Below are 20458 nucleotides of genomic sequence, written 5' to 3'. Positions count from 1 at the left end.
AACTGAAGTGACTTAGCAGCAGCAGCAGCAGCAGCTTACATAATATTGTATATCAACTGTACTATAATTTTTTAATTAAATTAAATTTCAATTCAATTCAATTTAAAAAATAAAGTGGAGTATTGTGGTATGCAACTATTATTTCTGAATTGCCTATTTCTCCCTGAATTCTTTCAATTTTGTTTCATATACTTTGATATTCTTTATTAGGTTCACATACGTTTATCCTTGGTATATCTTCCTGATTGACCCTTTTATGCCCCTCCTTATATGTCTATTTAGGTAATATCAGTAGAGCCACTCCAGAATTCTTGTGGTTGCATTTGTATGACACATCTTTTTTCATTCTTTTACTTTCAATCTGCTTATTTCTTAGAACCTAAACTGTGTCTCCTATAAGCAGAATATAGTTGAATCATGTTTCACAAACTGAAAACATGGCAGAAAATATTTTGGCCAGAGAGGGATTTAATAAATGGGGGGCGATGGTACCCTCAGTTCCTTCCCACCCCTGCTGTCTGCCAGAGAGTGCCAGTCAAAACTGGTGCCTGAAGACAAGAAACAGATAAGTTCTACACTCCACCCACCAGACACAACTTTCAGAAGCAGAAATCAGGAAAGTAGTCACCTCAGTTAACAAGGAGAGGGTGGGACAAACTGAGAGAGTGATATTGACATATATACACTATATACAAATGGGCAGTTGCTCAGTCATGTCCAACCCTTGGCTACTTCAGGGACTGTAGGCTCCTCTGTCCGTGGAATTCTCTAGGCAAAAATACTGGAGTGGTCAGCCATTCCTTTCTCCAGGGGATCTTCCCAACCCAGGGGTCGACCCTCTGTCTCTTGCATTCACAAGCAGATTCTTTACCATCTGAGCCACCCGGGAAGCCCCAAAGGCCACAATACAGCATAATTTGAGGAACTGAAGTGCAGAGAACAGAGCTTCCAGGATCGGATTGTCAATCAGGATTAATCAACACTAGAAAATGGGGGTCAGGATATACATATCCTCAAGATCAGCCCCTGGTTTCCAAAACCACGCCAACAGGAAGTGAGTGAAGTGTAGCAGTACCCGGTGGAGGGACATCCTGAATCTCGCTCTCAAATGCAGCCGTGGAAAACAAGGCAGGAGGGGATCCCTTCGGCAAAGCTTGAGGTCGGCCAGGTGCGGTGAATTGTGGGTCGCGGGGAAGAGGAAGGCACAGAGGGCCACACGGCTCTGGGAGTGCCATCCTTTCCAGAAGCATGGAAGAGCATGAGCTGCCTACAACGTGCTCCTGTTTACCATAGACAACCCATCTCAGCTGAGCCAGCCCAGCCCTAGGCCCGCCATCTCCTGAACCGCGTCTGGCCATCTGAGACTAGCACTAACGGGGAGGCACTGAGATAGGGTGGAAACTGCAGAGATGATCATGGGAAAGGACCTGTGTGATGAGCTCGAACAAACAAACAAGGAAAAGTTAGGGACACTCAGAACATCCACGGTGTTTGAGGGCATCTGCGTATCCAGCCCTGAATCACAGGTCCTTGTGCTGCCATCAGAGATAGACCTGTGCAAAGGGAAAGTCGCTCAGTCATGTCTGACTCTTTGCAATCCCATGGCCTATACAGTCCATAGAATTCTCCAGGCCAGAATACAGGAGTGGGCAGCCTTTCCTTTCTCCAGGGAGCTTCCCAACCCAGGGATCAAACTCAGGTCTCCCGCATTGCAGGTGGATTCTTTACCAACTGAGCTAGGGTCAGGTTAATCATGCAGCTGGTGTTAAGAAATAAATCAGCTTAACAGAATCAGCTTAAAAACCAGCTCAACAGATTTTTAAAAGAAAGCTACTTTTAACTATTAATAAATCGATGCTGGGTGGTAGGGATTCTGAGAAAGTATAAAACAGAGTCCTTCTTCAGAAACACGGAGGGAAAAACCAGCGTCTGTGGGCTACTTTGGAAATTTTAGGTGGGTGAGCGGGGATGGATATTTTATCATCATAGCAATTGGAGTTGGGGTGCAACTGGCATTTACTGGGCAGGGGCCAGGGACAGTAGACATCCTGTAATACATAGGGCAGGTGCACACTAAAAATGAATTGTCCCATATCCTGCACAACTTTCCAACATCCTAACAGACCTTTTGCCTTCTGTTATGTAGGCAAAACATGTAGGTTTTTACTTAAAACCTGGGCCGACTGTAGGTTACATTTAAACCTGGACCAGGAACACAACTCCTGTTTATACTTAAACACAAAGTATTTGGACTGCAATTTCAAAATTCATTGCATTTTCTCAGGAAGCCAACTGCTTTGTTAATCAAGGGAGGATTAAAGTCTCATCAAAAACCTTACTGAGATTTGTTCCTATTTTTAGATAATCATGTCAACGGCAATAGTACTGCCAGTGGTGTCTGAGTCATTGGCATAGCTCTAAGAGCCTGCATTCTCAGCTGCTGTATTCCTAGTGCTAGGATGGATAAGGACAAGCATCTGCCTCTTTCTGTCAGCGAGTGTCATTTGAGAGCATTTCCTATTGAACATATATCATTACAGTTTGCTGCTGCTGCTGCTAAGTCGCTTCAATCGTGTCCGACTCTGTGCGACCCCATAGACGGCAGCCCACCAGGCTCCGCTGTCCCTGGGATTCTCCAGGCAAGAACACTGGAGTGGGTTGCCATTTCCTTCTCCAATGCATGAAAGTGAAAAGTGAAAGTGAAGTCGTGCAGTCGTGTCCCACTCTTTGAGACCCCATGGACTGCAGCCTACCAGGCTCCTCCGTCCATGGGATTTTCCAGGCGAGAGTACTGGAGTGGGTTGCAAGTGCCTTTTCTGTCATTACAGTTTAATGCCCCTTTATTTCACCCTCATATTGCAGTTAGACCATTATATAATTCCTTTAAATTAAATACATATATGTGCATACTATATGTATATGTGTATGTATATGTACATAGGCATGTAGGGCTTCCCTGGTAGCTCAGTCAATAAAGAGACCACCTGCAATGCAGGAGACCCGGGTTTGATCCCTGGTTTGGGAAGATCCCCTGGAGAAGGAACTGGCAACCCACTCCAGTATTCTTGCTTGGAGAACATGGACACAGGAGCCCAGTGGTCTTGTCCATGGGGTCACAAAGAGTCAGACGTGACTGAGCCATGAACACTTATGGGACTTGTGGATACATACATATAGGGGCTTCCCTGGTGGCTCAGATGGTAAAGAATCCGCCTGCAACGCGGGAGACCTGGGTTTGATCCCTGGGTTGGGAAGATGCCCTGGTGGAGGGCATGGCAACCCACTCCAGTATTCTTGCCTGGACAATCCCATGGACAGAGGAGTGTGGTGGGCTACAGTCCATGGTGTCCCAAAGAGTTAGGCACAACTGAGAAACTAAGCAAAGTACAGCATATATACACACAGACACACATGTATACTATTAATTTCATTTTAGGAGACTAAAATGGGTGCTTCCGTCATTATGAGCTACATTCTGTGGCAGAAATGAGCAGCTCTGGGTTAATCCCTGTGACTTAAAACAGCCCAAGTTTATTTCCAGTGCAAATTGTAGGTCCATATTGTTTGCTCCAGCAGAGGGAACACAAAGATGACAAAGCTTACAGGACTCTTTAATACCTCAGTGGCAAAGTGGCCGAGCTCCCTTCTGCTACAGTTCATTGGCCAGTGTGTGTCACATGCCTATGCCTGACTTCAAGGACTTTGGAGTTGCCATGCAACTCTGTTCTCAGAAACAGAAGGATCAGGATACCCAGGAAAGCCTAACACCCATGGCGTTATGTAAAAGGAAAACTGAATTTCATAGGAGTGTTTGCCACAGCATTGGGAAGAGCCTGTCCCACGCAAATTAGAGAAAAATAACTGGTTCTAAGGTCAGTCTATGTCACAGCAATCATGGGAGCCTTTGTGAAGGGGGTGAAATTTGAAAGGTAGATGCTGTTTGGTTATGAAAATAGAGGACATTTCAAAAGCAGACTGGGTAGAAGATGGGAGAGCTGGAGAAAGACATATATTGAGTGCCTACTTACAGGCAGGAGTGGACACTGTGGGTAAGGTGTCTGTGGGAGTCCTCTGCTCTAAGTCACACACTTTGGGATTCCAGTGCAGGCCTGGCAGCCCTAAGAGCCCAGAGGTGTCTTTCAGTGACCCAGTTAGCCACTGCTCAGGAGAGCAGGCTGCACAAAGGCACGGTGGCTAGAAAGGGCTTGAGATTTGTCGAATGGAGAAGGGATGATGGCCTGGCTTTAGGAGACCATGGATAGTAAGGCATGAATTTAAAAGGGGCCTGGAATTCACGAATTTCCACAAATGTCACTGGTTAAGCTGTGCACCAGGCTTTGTTTGTGCCCTTGGGACACAGAAAGATGAATCAAACACTCTCTGCCTGGGGAGACCCCGCAGGCCAGAAAGAGGCGATGTTAGCGCCTAAGGCTACAGGCCTTGGGAAGGCACACTGGATCAAAGGTGGTCCTGGAACAATGGTGCAGAGAACGGACCTGAGTCATGCAGGACAAGTCAAGTCTGAGCTCCCAGGAAAGCCAACTTCTCATCCCCCGAACCATCTGTCAGGCAGTTACATGTATTCATCTCCAGTAACACCAGGGGCTTGCCTCCTACAGTTTACGGCATTCCCAGTCCTCTAGAGGGACTCTCTGCTCTGAAATCAGACTAAGTGAAACTCTTCAAGGTTTCGATTGTGGAAAGCCTAAAGAATGCTCCCAGACCCCAAATTCAGGCTTTGAAAGTGTTTGAGAAAATGTTTGGGGCCAATGCTAAGGTTTAAAATAATTATCTACAATAGGAACTCAGTGGGAGTTGGCATTGACTGAAATCTGAACCACTGGATGTAAAGAATTAGAACTGCTAAGAGAAAGGTTGAATTACCTGTTCTCATGGGTAAGTGTTTGCAGAATGCTAGGAAAGAGAGCTGGAGATATTATCATGTTTGATTTTTACTACAGGACTTACCTGAATTCATCTAATCGTCCATTATTTGTGTTCTTATTTCTTTCCTTCCCCATCACAGAAGGTAAGTGCCAGTGATAACAAGACTGTCGTGTTTGCTGTTGTGTCCCCAAGGCCTGGAAGAGAGCCCAGATCATGAAAGGCACTTGTCAATATGTGTTTGTGGAATGAATGAATAGCTCAAATGTGCTCAAATCTCAACTAATCTTCACGGCACATTTTCCCTGATCCTGACACTAGACATCATCTTCTCTGGGCCTCTTTGAGAGCACATGTCTTTGTCTGGATTCCCAAGAAGTCGAGCCTGAAACAGAGATTCTTCAGCAAGTGATTCATGGAAGGATGGCCTGGGGAGAAACTAGAGAGGGGTGAGGAAAGCAGGGAAGGGAAGAGGAAGGAGGCAGGCAAGGATGTCATTTTAGGAGCATCAGCCTCCTCCTGCCCTGCAGTGTACACCACCACAGAGGCTGCTCCACCCAGGGGCCTGGGCCATGGAACCCCTACATTAATCAGTTTCCCGCTGCAGGCAACCAGGGATAAGAAGTATGGCCTGGGGTTAGTGTTACCCCTCAGGCATCCCCCAGTGAGCATCTGGAGAGGGGACAGATGCATGCCATTAACAGCCCACACCTGCAGCAGCTGGACTGGCCAGGAGCCCGGCTGGGCACCGATAGCGCCTGGACAGATGTCTCTTGCCTTCTTTTAGATATTTCTTAACTTCCCTGCAAACAACGTGCTCCTTGACACAAGCATCTTTATCTTTTTCACTTTTGTGCTCCCCAGAGTACATGGGGAGGGCATGTCAAACATCTCATTGAAAATCTGAGGAAGGAATGAATGGATATATGTGACCACTCATGCTTACAATGAAATGTGAAAATTCTTAGACATATATTCACTTCCTAAATGACACCAAACATATATTTCTTATATTTATGTGACCTTCAGAAATAAATAATAAATTTTCTGTATGATCAGGAAAAAAAAAATGTAAGGGTATGCTTCATCTACTTCCCTGGTGACTCAGTGGTAAAGAATCTGACTGCAATACAGGAGACCCGGGTTCGAACCCAGGTCGGGAAGATCCCATGGAAGAGAGCGTGGCAACTCACTCCAGTATTCTTGGAGAATTACACGGACAGAGGAGCCTAGGGGGCTACAGTCCATAGCGTTGCAAAGAGTCAGACATGGCTGAAGCAACTAAGCAGCAGCCACATGCTTTATCCACAGGGAATGCAGAGGGTTAAACCCATTTCAGAAATCTCTCTAGGCCACAGTCTTTCCACAGGAGACTTAAGATATAAGTTTTCCCACCCAATGTTAATTATAGTAAATATTTTAACTTGCTCTTGCCCACATGATCTCATTTATGAGTCACCATATGCCAACAAGCCTGGTAAGCAGAACTTCACTCGGTGCTGGGAAGCGTTCCTGCCTTTTCCAGGTTAGGGCAAGACTGCCCATGCCAATAACCAAGTGACCGACAGAGGGCAGCACAGACCTATGCACCGATTTTTTGACCAGGACAAATCAAGATATCTCGCCCGCAGACATTTTGGTTGGCGTGGGGAAGGATTGGCTCTTGGTTCCCAGACCTTTTATATTTGCTGCTGCCTCGCCTAATTTAGGTTAAATGACTGGTTGTGTCAGGACCTGTTTTCAGTTTTTCTGTGCTTGTGATGCAAATGAATGGCAAGGCAGGACCACTGGCTGTCTGTAGAGCCCACGATGCCTATCTTCTCCCCTCCGTGTGGCCTACCTGTGGACCAGGGCCCAGCCTCAAGTCGTGGGTTGCTGGGAGGCCTGGTGCAGCCTGCATATCACATAGGCCCTCAGAGCAGAAACCTTGGTGTGTGGTTGCATTCAGGGATGGGGCTCTGGTCCCAGGCTGGTCCTGGGATACTGGTCGAAGCTAAAGAGGCAGACATTCTGGGGCCAGGGCTGGATCCAGTGTTCTGGGTGCTTGAGTGGGCCACATAAGGCAGCATCTCCTTGCACTTGCCTAAAGACAAAACCCATCGAATCTTCAACTCATCTGTTACCCTGCATCCTTTTCACTCCAGCAAAAGGATTGCTTTCCAGCAAAGTTCCTTCCTGGGAGAGAAAAAGGACTGATAAAGGACCAGTCCCTTTGCCAGCAGGGCCTTTCCACCACCATCCCCACTGGTTCATCCAGAGCTTGGTTCTCAACCTAGCAGTCTCCCCTCCTTCCTTCAAGAGGCAGGCATGCGGACTGGACTCTCCATGGCTTCTACCAATACTGGGCCTGACCCAACCCATCCTGGAGGAAGATAGAACTCCTAACTGAGCCCCTTCCCTGAGCCAGCTGCCAATTCTTCCTGCCCAGCCCTTTCTGCTGCCTGGACTCAGCTCTCTAACAAGAGGGCAGGCTAGGACAAGTCCTGGATTTTGGTGACAGAGGCTCATGGTTCCTAAAGGTACTGGAAACTGCCCATAATAACCGGGGTCAATAAGGACTGCAAAGTGATCAGCTGCCTGTCCTGCCTCCATCAGGTGACTTAGGTCACAAACCCCTGGGAGGCTGGGATAAGCTCTCATGTGAAGAGACCACTTGCCACCTGCCCTGTGGAGCGTGGGGTGAGGGGTGCTTCCGAACAGACCCCTCCTCCTCCCAGTCGGCCTTTGGCATCTGTTCTAAATCCCATCATACATAGTAACAGTTTAGGGACATATTTGTTTGCCTATGTATTTTCTGCTTTCTTGATTAGAATGTATTCCCTGTAAGAAAAAAATTCTTACCTCTAACTCAGTTTTAGTCCCAGGCATCTAAAACACATAGACACTAGTAGATGTCCCATTAACATTTCTTGTATACATGCTCAGAATTCAATGTGGCTTCAGTACAGAATTTTATGGGAAAACATCAAAGATTTGAGCTCATGAAAAGCTGTTTGGAAGAAAGTGAAAAAGTCTTTGCTATAATTTCTCTGCCTCTAATTTTTTTTTCCTTTTCTCTCTTTTTTCCCCCCATCATTAATACTCAAGCCTAAGAGCAAAGTCTCATGGAAAAGTTTGCCTGCCAAACCCCTCCTGAAGCTGCATCAGATGACTCTAACAGTCAAGACATAATACGAGACAAGAGACCAAACACTGAACACTGAACACCATCTCACACGTGTGGTAGTGTTGAACTGACCACTGACGGGAGATCTGCTACGGGGAAGTTATGTGGAGGTCAACTTTAGTTTGGGTTACAATTAAGTAGTATACTATTACTTCATCATATAGACTATTAATATCCTATATTCCACTTAGCATTACATACAAAGACAGGTCAGAGATCACATCATAACATGGAATATTCTACAGTGTATGGCACTCTGAGTAATGGTAGAGACACAAATATTGACATATATAGAGCCAGGCTTTGGAAAATTTTTCCAGTCATCAGATATGTAAGCAAATTTGGAAAACTCAGCAGTGGCCACAGGACTGGAAAAGGTCAGTTTTCATTCCAATCCCAAAGAAAGGCAATGCCAAAGAATGCTCAAACTACTGCACAATTGCACTCATCTCACACGCTAGTAAAGTAATGCTCAAAATTCTCCAAGCCAGGCTTTATCAATACGTGAACCGTGAACTTCCTGATGTTCAAGCTGGTTTTAGAAAAGGCAGAGGAACCAGAGATCAAATTGCCAACATCTGCTGGATCATGGAAAAAGCAAGAGAGTTCCAGAAAAACATCTATTTCTGCTTTATTGGCTATGCCAAAGCCTTTGACTGTGTGGATCACAATAAACTGTGGAAAATTCTGAAAGAGATGGGAATACAAGACCACCTGACCTGCCTCTTGAGAAATCTGTATGCCGGTCAGGAAGCAACAGTTAGAACTGGACATGGAACAACACACTGGTTCCAAATAGGAAAAGGAGTACGTCAAGGCTGTGTATTGTCACCCTGTTTATTTAATTTCTATGCAGAGTACATCATGAGAAACGCTGGACTGGAAGAAACACAAGCTGGAATCAAGACTGCCGGGAGAAATATCAATAACCTCAGATATGCAGATGACACCACCCTTATGGCAGAAAGTGAAGAGGAACTCAAAAGTCTATTGATAAAAGTGAAAGTGGAGAGTGAAAAAGTTGGCTTAAAGCTCAACATTCGGAAAACGAAGATCATGGCATCCGGTCCCATCAATTCATGGGAAATAGATGGGGAAACAGTAGAAACAGTAGAAACAGTGTCAGACTTTATTTTTTAGGGCTCCAAAATCACTGCAGATGGTGACTGCCGCCATGAAATTATGACCAACCTAGATAGCATATTCAAAAGCAGAGACATTACTTTGCCAACAAAGGTCCGTCTAGTCAAGGCTATGTTTTTTCCTGTGGTCATGTATGGATGTGATAGTTGGATTATGAAGAAGGCTGAGCACCGAAGAATTGATGCTTTTGAACTGTGGTGTTGGAGAAGACTCTTGAGAGTCTCTTGGACTGCAAGGAGATCCAACCAGTCCATTGTGAAGGAGATCAGCCCTGGGATTACTTTGGAGGCAATAATGCTGAAGCTGAAACTCCAGTACTTTGGCCACCTCATGCGAAGAGCTGACTCATTGGAAAAGACTCTGATGCTGGGAGGGATTGAGGGCAGGAGGAGAAGGGGACGACAGAGGATGAGATGGCTGGATGGCATCACTGACTCGATGGATGTGAGTCTGAGTGAACTCCAGGAGTTTGTGATGGACAGGGAGGCCTGGCGTGCTGCGATTCATGGGGTCACAAAGAGTCGGACACGACTGAGCGACTGAACTGAACTGAACTGAACTGAAGGATTCTGTTCTTGATGCTGAGTCAAAGCTATGAACACATAAATAAAACACATATTTTGATTAATCATATGACTGAATTATATTTCAATAATCTGCTGCTGCTGCTAAGTCACTTCAGTGGTGTCCGACTCTGTGCGACCCCATAGATGGCAGCCCACCAGGCTCCACAGTCCCTGGGATTCTCCAGGCAAGAACACTGGAGTGGGTTGCCATTTCCTTCTCCAATGCAAGAAAGTGAAAAGTGAAAATGAAGTCGGTCAGTTGTGTCCGACCCTCAGTGACCCCATTCATGGACCAGGCTCCTCCATCCAGGGGATTTTCCAGGCAAGAGTACTGGAGGGGGGTGCCATTGCCTTCTCCGAAATTATCTGTCTAGAAAACAATATAAAAACTTTTGTCCAATAAGGATGGAGTCAAAGAATATATTGCCAGAAAGTAGGTTAAAACTATTATAATTAATACAAATATGTTATTTTTTCTGATTTTGTAATATTTATGATAGCTGTCAACTTTTCTCTTTCTAAAAAAATTCATCTTTACACCTAATCCTGAATTTTAAATTCTACATTTTTTATTAAAGAGGACCTCCCCAAATTACATGTTTCAGGCCCCATAAAACTTAGATGTGTCTTTGTTCACACAAGATAAGTTGGCCACAATCTGCTCTCAAGTAGGTACAGTGTCCTGGAACTGTCTGTGGTGCTAGAGCCAAGTTCACTCAGCTCTCTCCATGGTACTAACTGCACTGGCCCCGCCTGTGCCAGTTGCTTGTGCTGGAAAGCAGAGTCAGGATTACCAACTGAGATCAAGGTTAATGCATAGGAATGGATGTTTCTGCCCATGGGGAGAGTGTCTAAAGAGAATAAGGTTGAGGATAAAACCACAGAAAATTCCCAAGTGTCAGGGAAACTCAAAAGACAGGAGGTCCAAAAAATATCAGCGCAAGGAAAACATTGACCACCCAGCCATGCCTGCGTCTAGATCAAGTGCAGAGAGGAGGGACCCGGGATGAGGGAGGAAGGGATGTCTGTAAGGGGAAGAGAGAAGAGAGTGACTTAGTGGGGTGGCCTGGGAGAAAGTCCTGAGCTCCAGAACAAAGATGCTTCCCACCAAGTTTGTGGGGGATAAGCCAGCTCAAGCTGAGGCATCACTCCCAATCCCTAAGAGAGTCTATGTGAGTCAGAATAAAAGATGTGAGTGATGATTTTATACACGTCTTCTGGCATCCACGAGTGTATGTGGCTCTCAGGCCATTGTTTTGCTTTTGTTTCTGCTTGGAAATGGGCTCTCAGTTTCTTTGACAGTTGGGGTTGTTTGAACAGTGAGAGGTCAGTGTTCAGCCTGCTTGAATGAACTTCTTCCAGCTTCACCAGCTGAGACTGAGCCCTCTAAGGATCTGAATGCTGCTGTGTGGCTTGTGATCTAGCAGGCAATGGAATATTAGGAGCCAGTCAATTTCCATGAGAAATACTCAAAAAGGGACCAAATCAGGGCCAGGGCGAGTTAGGGCTGATATATGTTTTTACTTTTTTAAATTATTATTATTATTGAAACCCATCGGTGGTGCCAGGAGGTGATGGTGGGTGAGAGGAGGCTGTCTCTCTATCTTACCCCACATATCCATCATCAACTCCCATCTCTTCCATATCATCTCAGTCAAAGCATCGTGAAGTTTGTGAAGCTTCAGACTCTTTCCCTTCACTGGGCACTGAACTGTGTCTCCACCCCCACCCCCCAAAGACACACTGAAGTCCTAACTCTAGGTACCTATCAATGTGGCATTATTTGGAAATAGGGATTTTGAAGATGTAATGAGTTAACACGAGGTCATACTGTATTAGGGCGGGTCCTAGCTGCTTTATTTTCTTCATAACATTTTCCTCTATCTGAAACTGTTTTCTTTTCTTCTCTACTTAGAATGTAAGCTCCTGAAAACAGGGCCCTCATCTCACCGGTGACGCTCACCAGTGACAGAACAGCTCCTGGCACATGGTAGACTGTCACGGAGTAATTGGTGAATGGAACGTTAGATGCTCAACAGGTTTTTGTTGAATAAATGAAAGGTACAAGCTTTATTGCCACCATCCTCCTTCTAAAAATATTGACACCCAAAGCCTATGCTTTAGAGAAATTTAGGGAACAATTTCAAGAGGCCAAGAAAAACTATCTTCATATGAGCATTTACAAGACCACATCCTAAAAGTTAGAAGAACTTTTAGTGACTGAGTTTCACACATTAAATTCTTAATCTTTTATCTAGGATTGGGCTGGGGAGGGGGGAAGGGGACGCTGATCAGAAGAATGGCTATGACAGGCATCCACCAGAGGGCAGTCTAAGATAGTTGAGAAGTTCAGAAGCTCCTAAGTTGGGTTCACTTGAGGACAACTGACAAAAATTAAAAAACTGAAAAAAGTAAAAAAAAAAAAAAAAAACCTGAACTACATCACCACTCTGATGATTCTCCAAATTAAAAAGAGACGAAATAATGCAGAAGCCACAAGGGCGCAGAATCCACTAGGAAATGCAGCCGTGGGAGAGAAAGAAGGATGGAGGAAACCAGAAGTGACCCAAACATACCCTCACACCTCACACTTCACATCAGAGTAGGTTCCGGTGAGTGGGTGCAAGCGGCTCCCTCAGTGCTGACTGGGGACCCTCTCGAGGTATTCTTTGGTCCAGGTTGGAGACTGCATCCTCCAGTTTGCTCTCAGTGAGATATCAATGTCATCAGTCAGCCTCCAGTTTCTACCAAGTGTGGATGAGCTCAGTGACCACCACCTAAATTCTGAAAAACCTGGGGTTTTGAGACTATGGCACAAACCACTGTTCACCAGCCAATATCCATTCTCTCTCCCCGTTTTCCTAGGGGGGCATACCATCACCCGTGTTGAAATGTGGCCCTGTGGTTAACTGTGAGCCAACGAGATGTAAGCAGATGTGAGGCTTCTTCCAAAAAGAAAATTTTAAAAACAAGAAGGAAGGACCTTTTGCCTTATTCCACTCTCCCTTGAGTCTGGAGACATCCAGATCTCCAGGAGACATTCTTGGATCATGAGGTGACCTTGAGCCTGGAAGTCTTATGCTAAGATTAGAGGAGCAGAAAGGGAGAAGCTTGAGTCCTTGGAGAGACCACACAGCCACCATACAATTCTGGAATGCCTCTTCTGGACTTCTTTGATGTGAGAAAAATTAAATTCTATCTTCTCGAAGTCACTTTTCATTGGAGTTTTTCATCTATGGCATACTGAACTCGATCCTAGTTGAGACAAAGATGGTTTTATACTTAATTGAAAATAAATGGAAAAAAAAAAATAAAAAAAATAAAAAATAAATAAAAAAAAAAGAAAATAAATGGACATCCATGGGTTGATTTTCTCTTGGAGCTTTCTGCTTTTCATCCCTAAAACAGTGACCTGGAAAGAAAAAGTCAATTAAAGTTCATGTTGTGGATGTTCCTGCTTGTCCTCCCCATAGGGGGAAGTTAATCACTGTCAAGCTTCAAGGTTTCCTAAAAGGGGCTAAGATGTTATACATTTTTTTTTAGATGTTATACCTTAACAGGTAGAACGTCTAGGAACTTCTTACAATTGCAAATTATCATGCCCTGCCTCAGACTTGGATCAGAAATTCTGGAGGTGGGCCCAGCAATCTGTATTTTATTAACCTCCTGGATGATTCTGATGCATGCTAAAACTTGAGAACCACTGAATTCCCAAAAGGAATTGCTCATACTACCAGGAGCAGAGAGCATCAACAGGAATAACTAGGGTTGAAGGTACATTTTCCTGGGTTTGGGAAAAAAGAGAGCTGGAATAGTTGATATGTTGGGGGGAATGGATAGAGGAAATGGGATTTAATCAGTGTTCATCTGTACTAAGTCTTTGGGTGATCTTCACAATTGCCAAGAAATTCAAGTCTAAGATGGAATTCAAGACTTTATCTTTACTTCTTGAGTGTGACCTCTCTCTGAGAACGAAACATGTAGAGTCTCAAAGTATCATGGTCACATCGGTAAGAATATTTTCTAAGCTCTAGGAGAATCATCTGTGTGGACCTGGAGAAGGAAACAGCAGGGGTGACCCCAAACAGCAGAACCAGCCTGCACCCCAGCTGGGGCGTACCCCAGCTGGGAGACCTGGGAGCTTTTGGCAAGTAGTCTGTCTGGTTGTAGAGACCACATGCAGGTGGGTTGGGATTCATCCTTCCATTGACTTGACTTCCTCAGAGTGGCCCACCGGAACACTGGAGGGAGCTGGCTCTGCAATTGCCATAGATCTCAGGCCTGTGGTGGTAGGCATTTATTATTTCAGGACTTTTAAACACTATTTTTAAATCTAGAAATTCTCCAGATACATGAGGCTGACCTCCCCAAGGTAGAACCCAGAAAAGTCAAATTTCCAGCCTCACTGTGGAGAGAACACAGCCAGTCTGATGGACTCATGTGAGACTTTGATTCAGACGTGAGCAGCTGGAGGCAAGGGGGCTGCTGGTCACTGTGAGTTTGGCTCCCTAGCACGGAAGAGCCATGCCTGGGTTGAGAGCAGCAGTCAACAGCTCTGTCATCAGTTCCAGAAGACAGTAAGGCTTGAGACACCTTTTCTGGTTTCTCCAGCCTCAAAAGAATTCTATGAGCTGCCCAGTATTTTTTATCCTAAACTATTTTTTCTTATATATCAGCCAAAATGATATCCTGTTGTTAGAAACTAAAAAGTGTAACATAACTATGGGCATTGGAAGTCGTGAAAATCAATAGAAGCTCACGGAAATGAATTGCTTATCTGTTCTGGTCGGGCTGATGATTTGAAGAGCCCAGAAACATTAAGGGTTGGGACTCTGGCAACTTCTGATTACCTATAGCACTAATGAAGCGCTCAGTGCAGGCAATCTTTGGGGATATTCGGGGGCCACTTTCATAAAAAAAATACATATAAAGGCCATGAGGCAAGAAGGACTGTGAGGTGAGCTGCTTCCATTTCCAGGAGCCCCCAAAACATCCAAGTGACCTCAATTCCGCTCAGGTTGCATGATCCTTGCAGGTCCTTTTGAGGCCAGGACTTTACTTTCCAAGTACACTCTAAGCTCACTGGAAAAGGCCACAGGACCTTGAAGACTGGATTCCTCTAGGGGATCAGACTTCCTCCCCTTCCATCTCCCCTCCTTTCGGACCTCCACATCTGCCAATTACAGCCAACAGGAAAAATGATAAGATGTTTATTGAGTCATCTACAGCAGTTTGACATCCTTAAAATCCCGGACAAGGTTGTGAGCACAGCGGTAGCAGTGAGGTCTGTGGGGCTTATCTTTATTGTGGGAGATGAGACCCAGGCGGGTGCAACTCCCACAGCGAGCCTGAAGTCTGGGGTGCCAGTGGCGTCCCCACTCCAGCCCTCACGGGGGCAAAGCTACAGAAGACAGACATAAGACAAGACGCACAAGGCCAAGCATAGACACATCCCAGGACATCGAGTTCAGGGGAAGGAAAAAGGCAGGCACACAGCTTACTTGAAGGATGTCCCAGATCCTTGAAGGATTCTCATGGGGTGGCATGGAAACACTGACATCACCCATATGGGAGTCTCCTCATTCTCTCTCCAGAACAACCAACCAGCTGATGGGAATAAACTTGGAATTCTGTGTCCATCAGAGCCCACTGGCCTTCCCTTACCGCCCGCCCCCCCCACCCCCCCCGCCCAAGTGCTGGTGGTTTTACAAATGAGGCAAAGGTTAATCCAGGAGGGCTCAAAGCAGTTGACAAACAGCATGGGGTCCCCCTTTCAGAGGTCTTCACCCCAGAAACAGCTCACATCTGTGCAGTTTCCCTTTTACACACCAAGGCATCTCATTTGAATCTCACTCTTGACCTGTGGGTCAGATTGAAAATCAGGTCCTCCCATTTCTCAGATCAAGAAGCAGAGGCCCAGAAAGGATCAGTGCTGGAGCCCAGAGCAGGTGGTGAAGCCAGGCTGGAACACAGTTCTCCCATCATGACACCAACTCCACGCTCCTCCTGCAGTCTGGAGTCCTGACAACCTCCGTAACCAGAGCCCCTCTCCTGCGCAAGGCTGAATGTTTTCTGGTCGGAAGCTTTATTGGGTGTCTTGTTCTGGCTCATGTGCAGGGCAGGCACACACATCAGCAGGCCCATTTCCCCACTCAGGTTTGTAAAGCATCCTGGGTCCCCACATGGCACAGGCACCATGTTAAGCCCACCTGTCAGTGTTTTCTCAGCAGCCCAAGGGGGAGGCTTGACCTGCAGATCGCCAAGTTTCCTCCCAGCTCTAGTGCTCTGTGAGTCTCCCCAGAGATACATGAGGAAGGAGTCCAGGCCAAACAGCAGATCAATGGCAGAGCCAGGAGATGCCCAGGTCCCCTGTTCCCGGCTCAGAGCTCTTCCAGCAGGCATCCATGGTCACTGGGCCCCAAGTAGGAATTTATGATGAAGCACTCCCTGCTTTGACTCTAGGGTGGCCTTGAGTGGGTCAAGAGTACTCAGAGAATTACAAAGAAAGCCTCTTCAAGCTTTCCTCCCGCGAAGGGAGAGTGTCAGGTGAAGGCGGTGAGTCAGCACTCTATTGGTGGGTGATGATGGACTTGGGAGTATTTCAAGCCTTGAGCCTGGCTCCAGCTCTCTGGTCCTGTCCCCCAGGGAAATTGGTTCAGGGAGGGGTGGGGGTTAGAGATGGAATGACTGTGGCCCACTGGGTGTGTCGAGTAGGGTCACAGAGCTGCCCATGGAGACAGAGAAGGTGGCTTGGCCTCAGGCATGGTGGGGAGTCATGAAGTCTGTCATGCTGGGAAACACCAGAGAGGCCCTGAACCCCTATACCCACACTCCAGCCCCTCACAGGCTCAGCATCCTTTACTTGGTGACCCATCTCCCCCAGGGCTGGAGTCTCTCCTAACACTGCCTGTTCCTTGATGGGACAATCATGACTGAGGATGAGAGATTTCTTTATCCCGAGGAAAACTCAGCCTCCCCTGGACGAGTTCTGTTCTTCAGGATTGCATAGAACAAAAACAGCCCCCTTCTAGAGACATGGAGTTGGATAACTCTGCTCCTCTCCAGCCTGCCCTTCCCAAGTCCCTTTAGCCCCTCATCCTTCAGCAAACACCGCAGTCTTTGCCTGGAGCCATTCCCAGTAGATAGCTGGTGTTTTGACAAGAATTTCAGAGATCCAGTGGGCTACATAAACCGTCTAGTCTTTTGGCCCATTATACAAATTCAAAAAAAAAAAAAGGTCAGAGAGGGAAGGGTTATACCCAGACTTACACTATCCCCCCACTGCCGTGACCCTGAAGGACAGCTGCCTATCCTCCTGGAGCATTCAAAATACATCAACTGAGTCTGCTCACAGGGCTGGCAATCATTTGTTCAGAGAGAAAAACCAACCAACAGAAACCTGGAGCCTCTACAAGGATGTGGGCTCCAGGCTCAGGTGGCAGCATGGCATGGGGATTTGGGATGGATTTTGTTTTTGCTGTTTTGTGACAATAGATGTATAAAACCAAAGCCTCCTCTTCCATGGTGAAACAGACCTGCTGGTGGGTGTGAGGATGAAGAAATAGGGTCCATACTCAGGGGACTGCTCCTAGGATCTGGCGGTAGCCGTTGCCCACCCAGTCGTGGCACCCTGACCCGGCCGGGACACAGAGGGGTCTGCACATGGTGCTGCAGGCACCTGGCCGACTGTCCCTGGCCTGAGCCTTCCCTCCGGCCCGCCAGCTTCCACTGCGGGGTCCAAATGGAAGGGACAGGTGTCCCTTTTCTAAGAAAGGGAAAATATACAGAACTCCCCCTTCCCTCCACATGTACACAAACACGGACACTCCAGAACCAGAAGCGATACACACAACAGTGATGAGTGCCCTTCTACCACCTTGGCTTTGAACCGGAGAATTACTGGGGCACAGAGCCTGGAGAAGCCCTGGGAGCCGCCTCATCTCACAAATGCAGACACTGAGGCCCAAAACAGGGAGCGCTATGTCCATGTCCACAGTCTGAGCCCCACTGGGACAGACGCTGTGTCTCTGAATTGAAGCCTGTGAATCCTTCCAACCTGCCAGGAACAGGTCTCCCAACAGGGCCCCAAATGCAAGGTGGCCAGAGGAGAGCCCCTCAGGTAATACACGAGGCACCCAGACAGACGGAAAGGCGTCATGAGGCAGACGCAGGATGGAAGGGCCACCACATACCCCATGGCCAGCCTGAGTTGCCAAGTATGCCCAGGCAGGGCAAGCAGGCCGGTTCTCCCTCTTTACATGGGGCTCATCTCTAAAGCAAGCACTAAGCCCTTCCCCAGTCACTTCACAGACCTTGAGGAACAGGTCACTAAGCCCCCTGGGCCATCTTCCTCTTCATAAAGCCAAGCAAAGCAACATTCCCCATCCCCCCGAACTCTCCAAGCATTCCAGAACGCAACCACAAAACAAGCCCACAAAACACTTGGACAGCAACACCACAAGCTGATACAAATGAAGTGGGTCCCACATAGAGGCCATGGCACTCTAGCACTTTCCTCCACCTTCCCTGAACCTGGCTCTGCCCCGTTTTAAATTCCCAGGCCGTGGTCCAGTAACTTGCAGCTACACAGTCAGGACAGGAGTCGGGGTGCAGTCACTCCTCCCAGCAGCAGCTTCTGCTAACAGGCATGGTGGGTGGGGTTTCCCACCTCCCTCCACCAAGCCCTAGGACATACTGGTGTCCATGCTGACTCAACATCCAGAGGGAAGTCTCTGCAGAGGTCTCAGATTTCAGTAGCTAAACCCAAGCCAGAGGCTAACTAGGGCTCCTCATGGTCCATGAGGGTGAGGGGGCATGAAGGGGAGCCCCAGTCCCTGGACTTGGGCACATGGAGGTGTAAGGTGCTTCAGGATTCACAGGAAGGCGGCTGGTTCATCCTAGTAATGGCTTTGACTTCAAGAGAAATGGGAAAGGGGAGGGCTTAGGGGCTCTGTGTGGTAGGTATTGTTGGGGAGCAGTTTCTCTGAGGCATCCATCTCTCAAATTTCTGCAAGTGATGCCTGGGGACAGGAGGGGGAAGAGGGAAACTTCCAGAAGAGCCCTTGCCTACCTTGAGTCAGGGATAAAATAATGAAGGTGGGGAATGTCTTCTTTCATGGATCCCTCCAAGCTCTTTGCATCTAAATTCCACTCAGATCCACTTTTCTGGATCTTGGCAGTTTTTTCTTGGGCCAAATGAAAAGCTCCAGAACTTTTCTCTGGCCTTAGCCCTACATCCAAACTGAAGTCTCTGAATGGTAGATCCCTGGAGCTTTCCCACTGTCTGATGCCCAGGAGCTGGGCACCTGGGCACCTGGGCACCTGGACACTAAAATGTTGGGTGAGCATGGGTCTGCCTGTGCCAAAAAGCTGTCTGGCCATCCAAGCTGGACTTCCAGTAACCTCGGTGACTGGACCAGGCCTGCAAAGGGCCACGGGGTGGCGAGTAGACTCAAGGAGTCCACACTGAGAGTCAGACATTGCAGGGGGGAGCTGTCAGGCAGGCCCCAGCCCAAGGCCCCCAAAGCCAAGTCAGCAGCCTCAGCCCATGGGAGGCCTCCCACGCAGTGTCAGGTGGTTACTGAGGCTGGTGGGGATGGGGTGGGGTGGATCTGTGGACCTGCTTGAGATGAGCAGGGACCTTGGGGAGAGGGGGAGGGATGGGATGACTTTCCCAAAATTAAGGAGTATTTACATGTCTGGGGTCAGGGCCCAGGGGCCCACGGTGGGTGGGGCCAGCGCCAAAACAGGGAGGCTAAACAGCCGCCTGTGCCCCGCATCCTTCTCCCACCTCGGGGGGCCAGGCGCCCAGCCCAGGGCCTGCCCGAAGGGAGAGAAGAGGCACAACATGCGTGGGCCGGCGCCCCACCACAGCCCCAGCCTGCGTACAGAGGAGAGGAGGGGGCAGGGTGGGCTCAGGTGGCCAGGTTGTCGGCCGGAAGCCCAGACATGCGGATCTGGGAGCTGCTCTTGCTCAGGATGGAGAGCTGGGTGCCCCCGTTCACCCCGCTGCTGGCCAGGGATGGGTGCCGGTGCTTGAAGTCCATGGTGAAGTAGCGGTTCACCTTCCAGCTCCGCCACTTCCTCTTGATCTCCGCCTGCACCTGCGGGTGGCAACTCAGGCGGTCACTTCCGGGTGGACACCCTCTCACACCTCACCCGCCCATCTGGGCACCCTGGGGCCCCTCCCATGAGGGCATGCCCATTAACAGCAGCTTCGGATGAGGATCTCCTGGAGAGCTTTAACAACCCAGATGCCCAGACCATTCCCCTGAACCATGACACCCAGATCTCTGGGGTAGGGCTCCCACATGTTTTAAGGCTTTCTAGGGGATTCCAATATGCTGTTAGGGGTGAGGATCACTAAATAAAGCAACCTTCTGGGTGAACTCCCAACACATTGCTCTTAGTATGGTGCATGCGGGGCACATCCAGTTTCAGAGGCCACATGCCAACCTCCTCCACCCAGCACCTTTGTGTGGCACCAGTACCCACAGCCTCCAGTTCCAGCTCCCACTTCCACCGTTGGCCCTGACAAGCTGCTTGGACTACTTCTTGTTTCTACTTCTTGTTTCTCACAGCCGCTACCTGCAGGGCTCTGTCTGCCTCCTTATCTAACCCCTCTGTCGGAGAAGGTGATGGCAGCCCACTCCAGTACTCTTGCCTGGAAAATCCCATGGATGAAGGAGCCTGGTAGGCT

General features: G+C 47.9%; 1 protein-coding gene across 4 annotated transcripts in view; it reads right to left on the bottom strand.

Moving 5' to 3' along the window:
• Window positions 1–14953: 14953 nt before the first annotated feature.
• The window catches only part of ADCYAP1R1 (ADCYAP receptor type I), a 62069-nt gene continuing 56564 nt past the window's right edge, over window positions 14954–20458 (bottom strand). For all 4 annotated transcript variants that reach the window (XM_027539474.1, XM_027539476.1, XM_027539477.1 and 1 more), the window contains one exon: window positions 14954–19862. In XM_027539474.1, the coding sequence (XP_027395275.1) occupies window positions 19674–19862 (189 nt within the window). In that variant the 3' untranslated portion in view covers window positions 14954–19673. The remainder of the gene's footprint in view (window positions 19863–20458) is intronic.

The sequence above is a fragment of the Bos indicus x Bos taurus genome, chromosome 4, assembly GCF_003369695.1.
Source record: "Bos indicus x Bos taurus breed Angus x Brahman F1 hybrid chromosome 4, Bos_hybrid_MaternalHap_v2.0, whole genome shotgun sequence".
In the NCBI taxonomy this organism is placed as follows: Eukaryota; Metazoa; Chordata; class Mammalia; order Artiodactyla; family Bovidae; genus Bos; species Bos indicus x Bos taurus.
The sequence above is the reverse complement of the archived record's forward strand: the minus strand, read 5'-3'. Positions and strand labels throughout refer to the sequence as shown.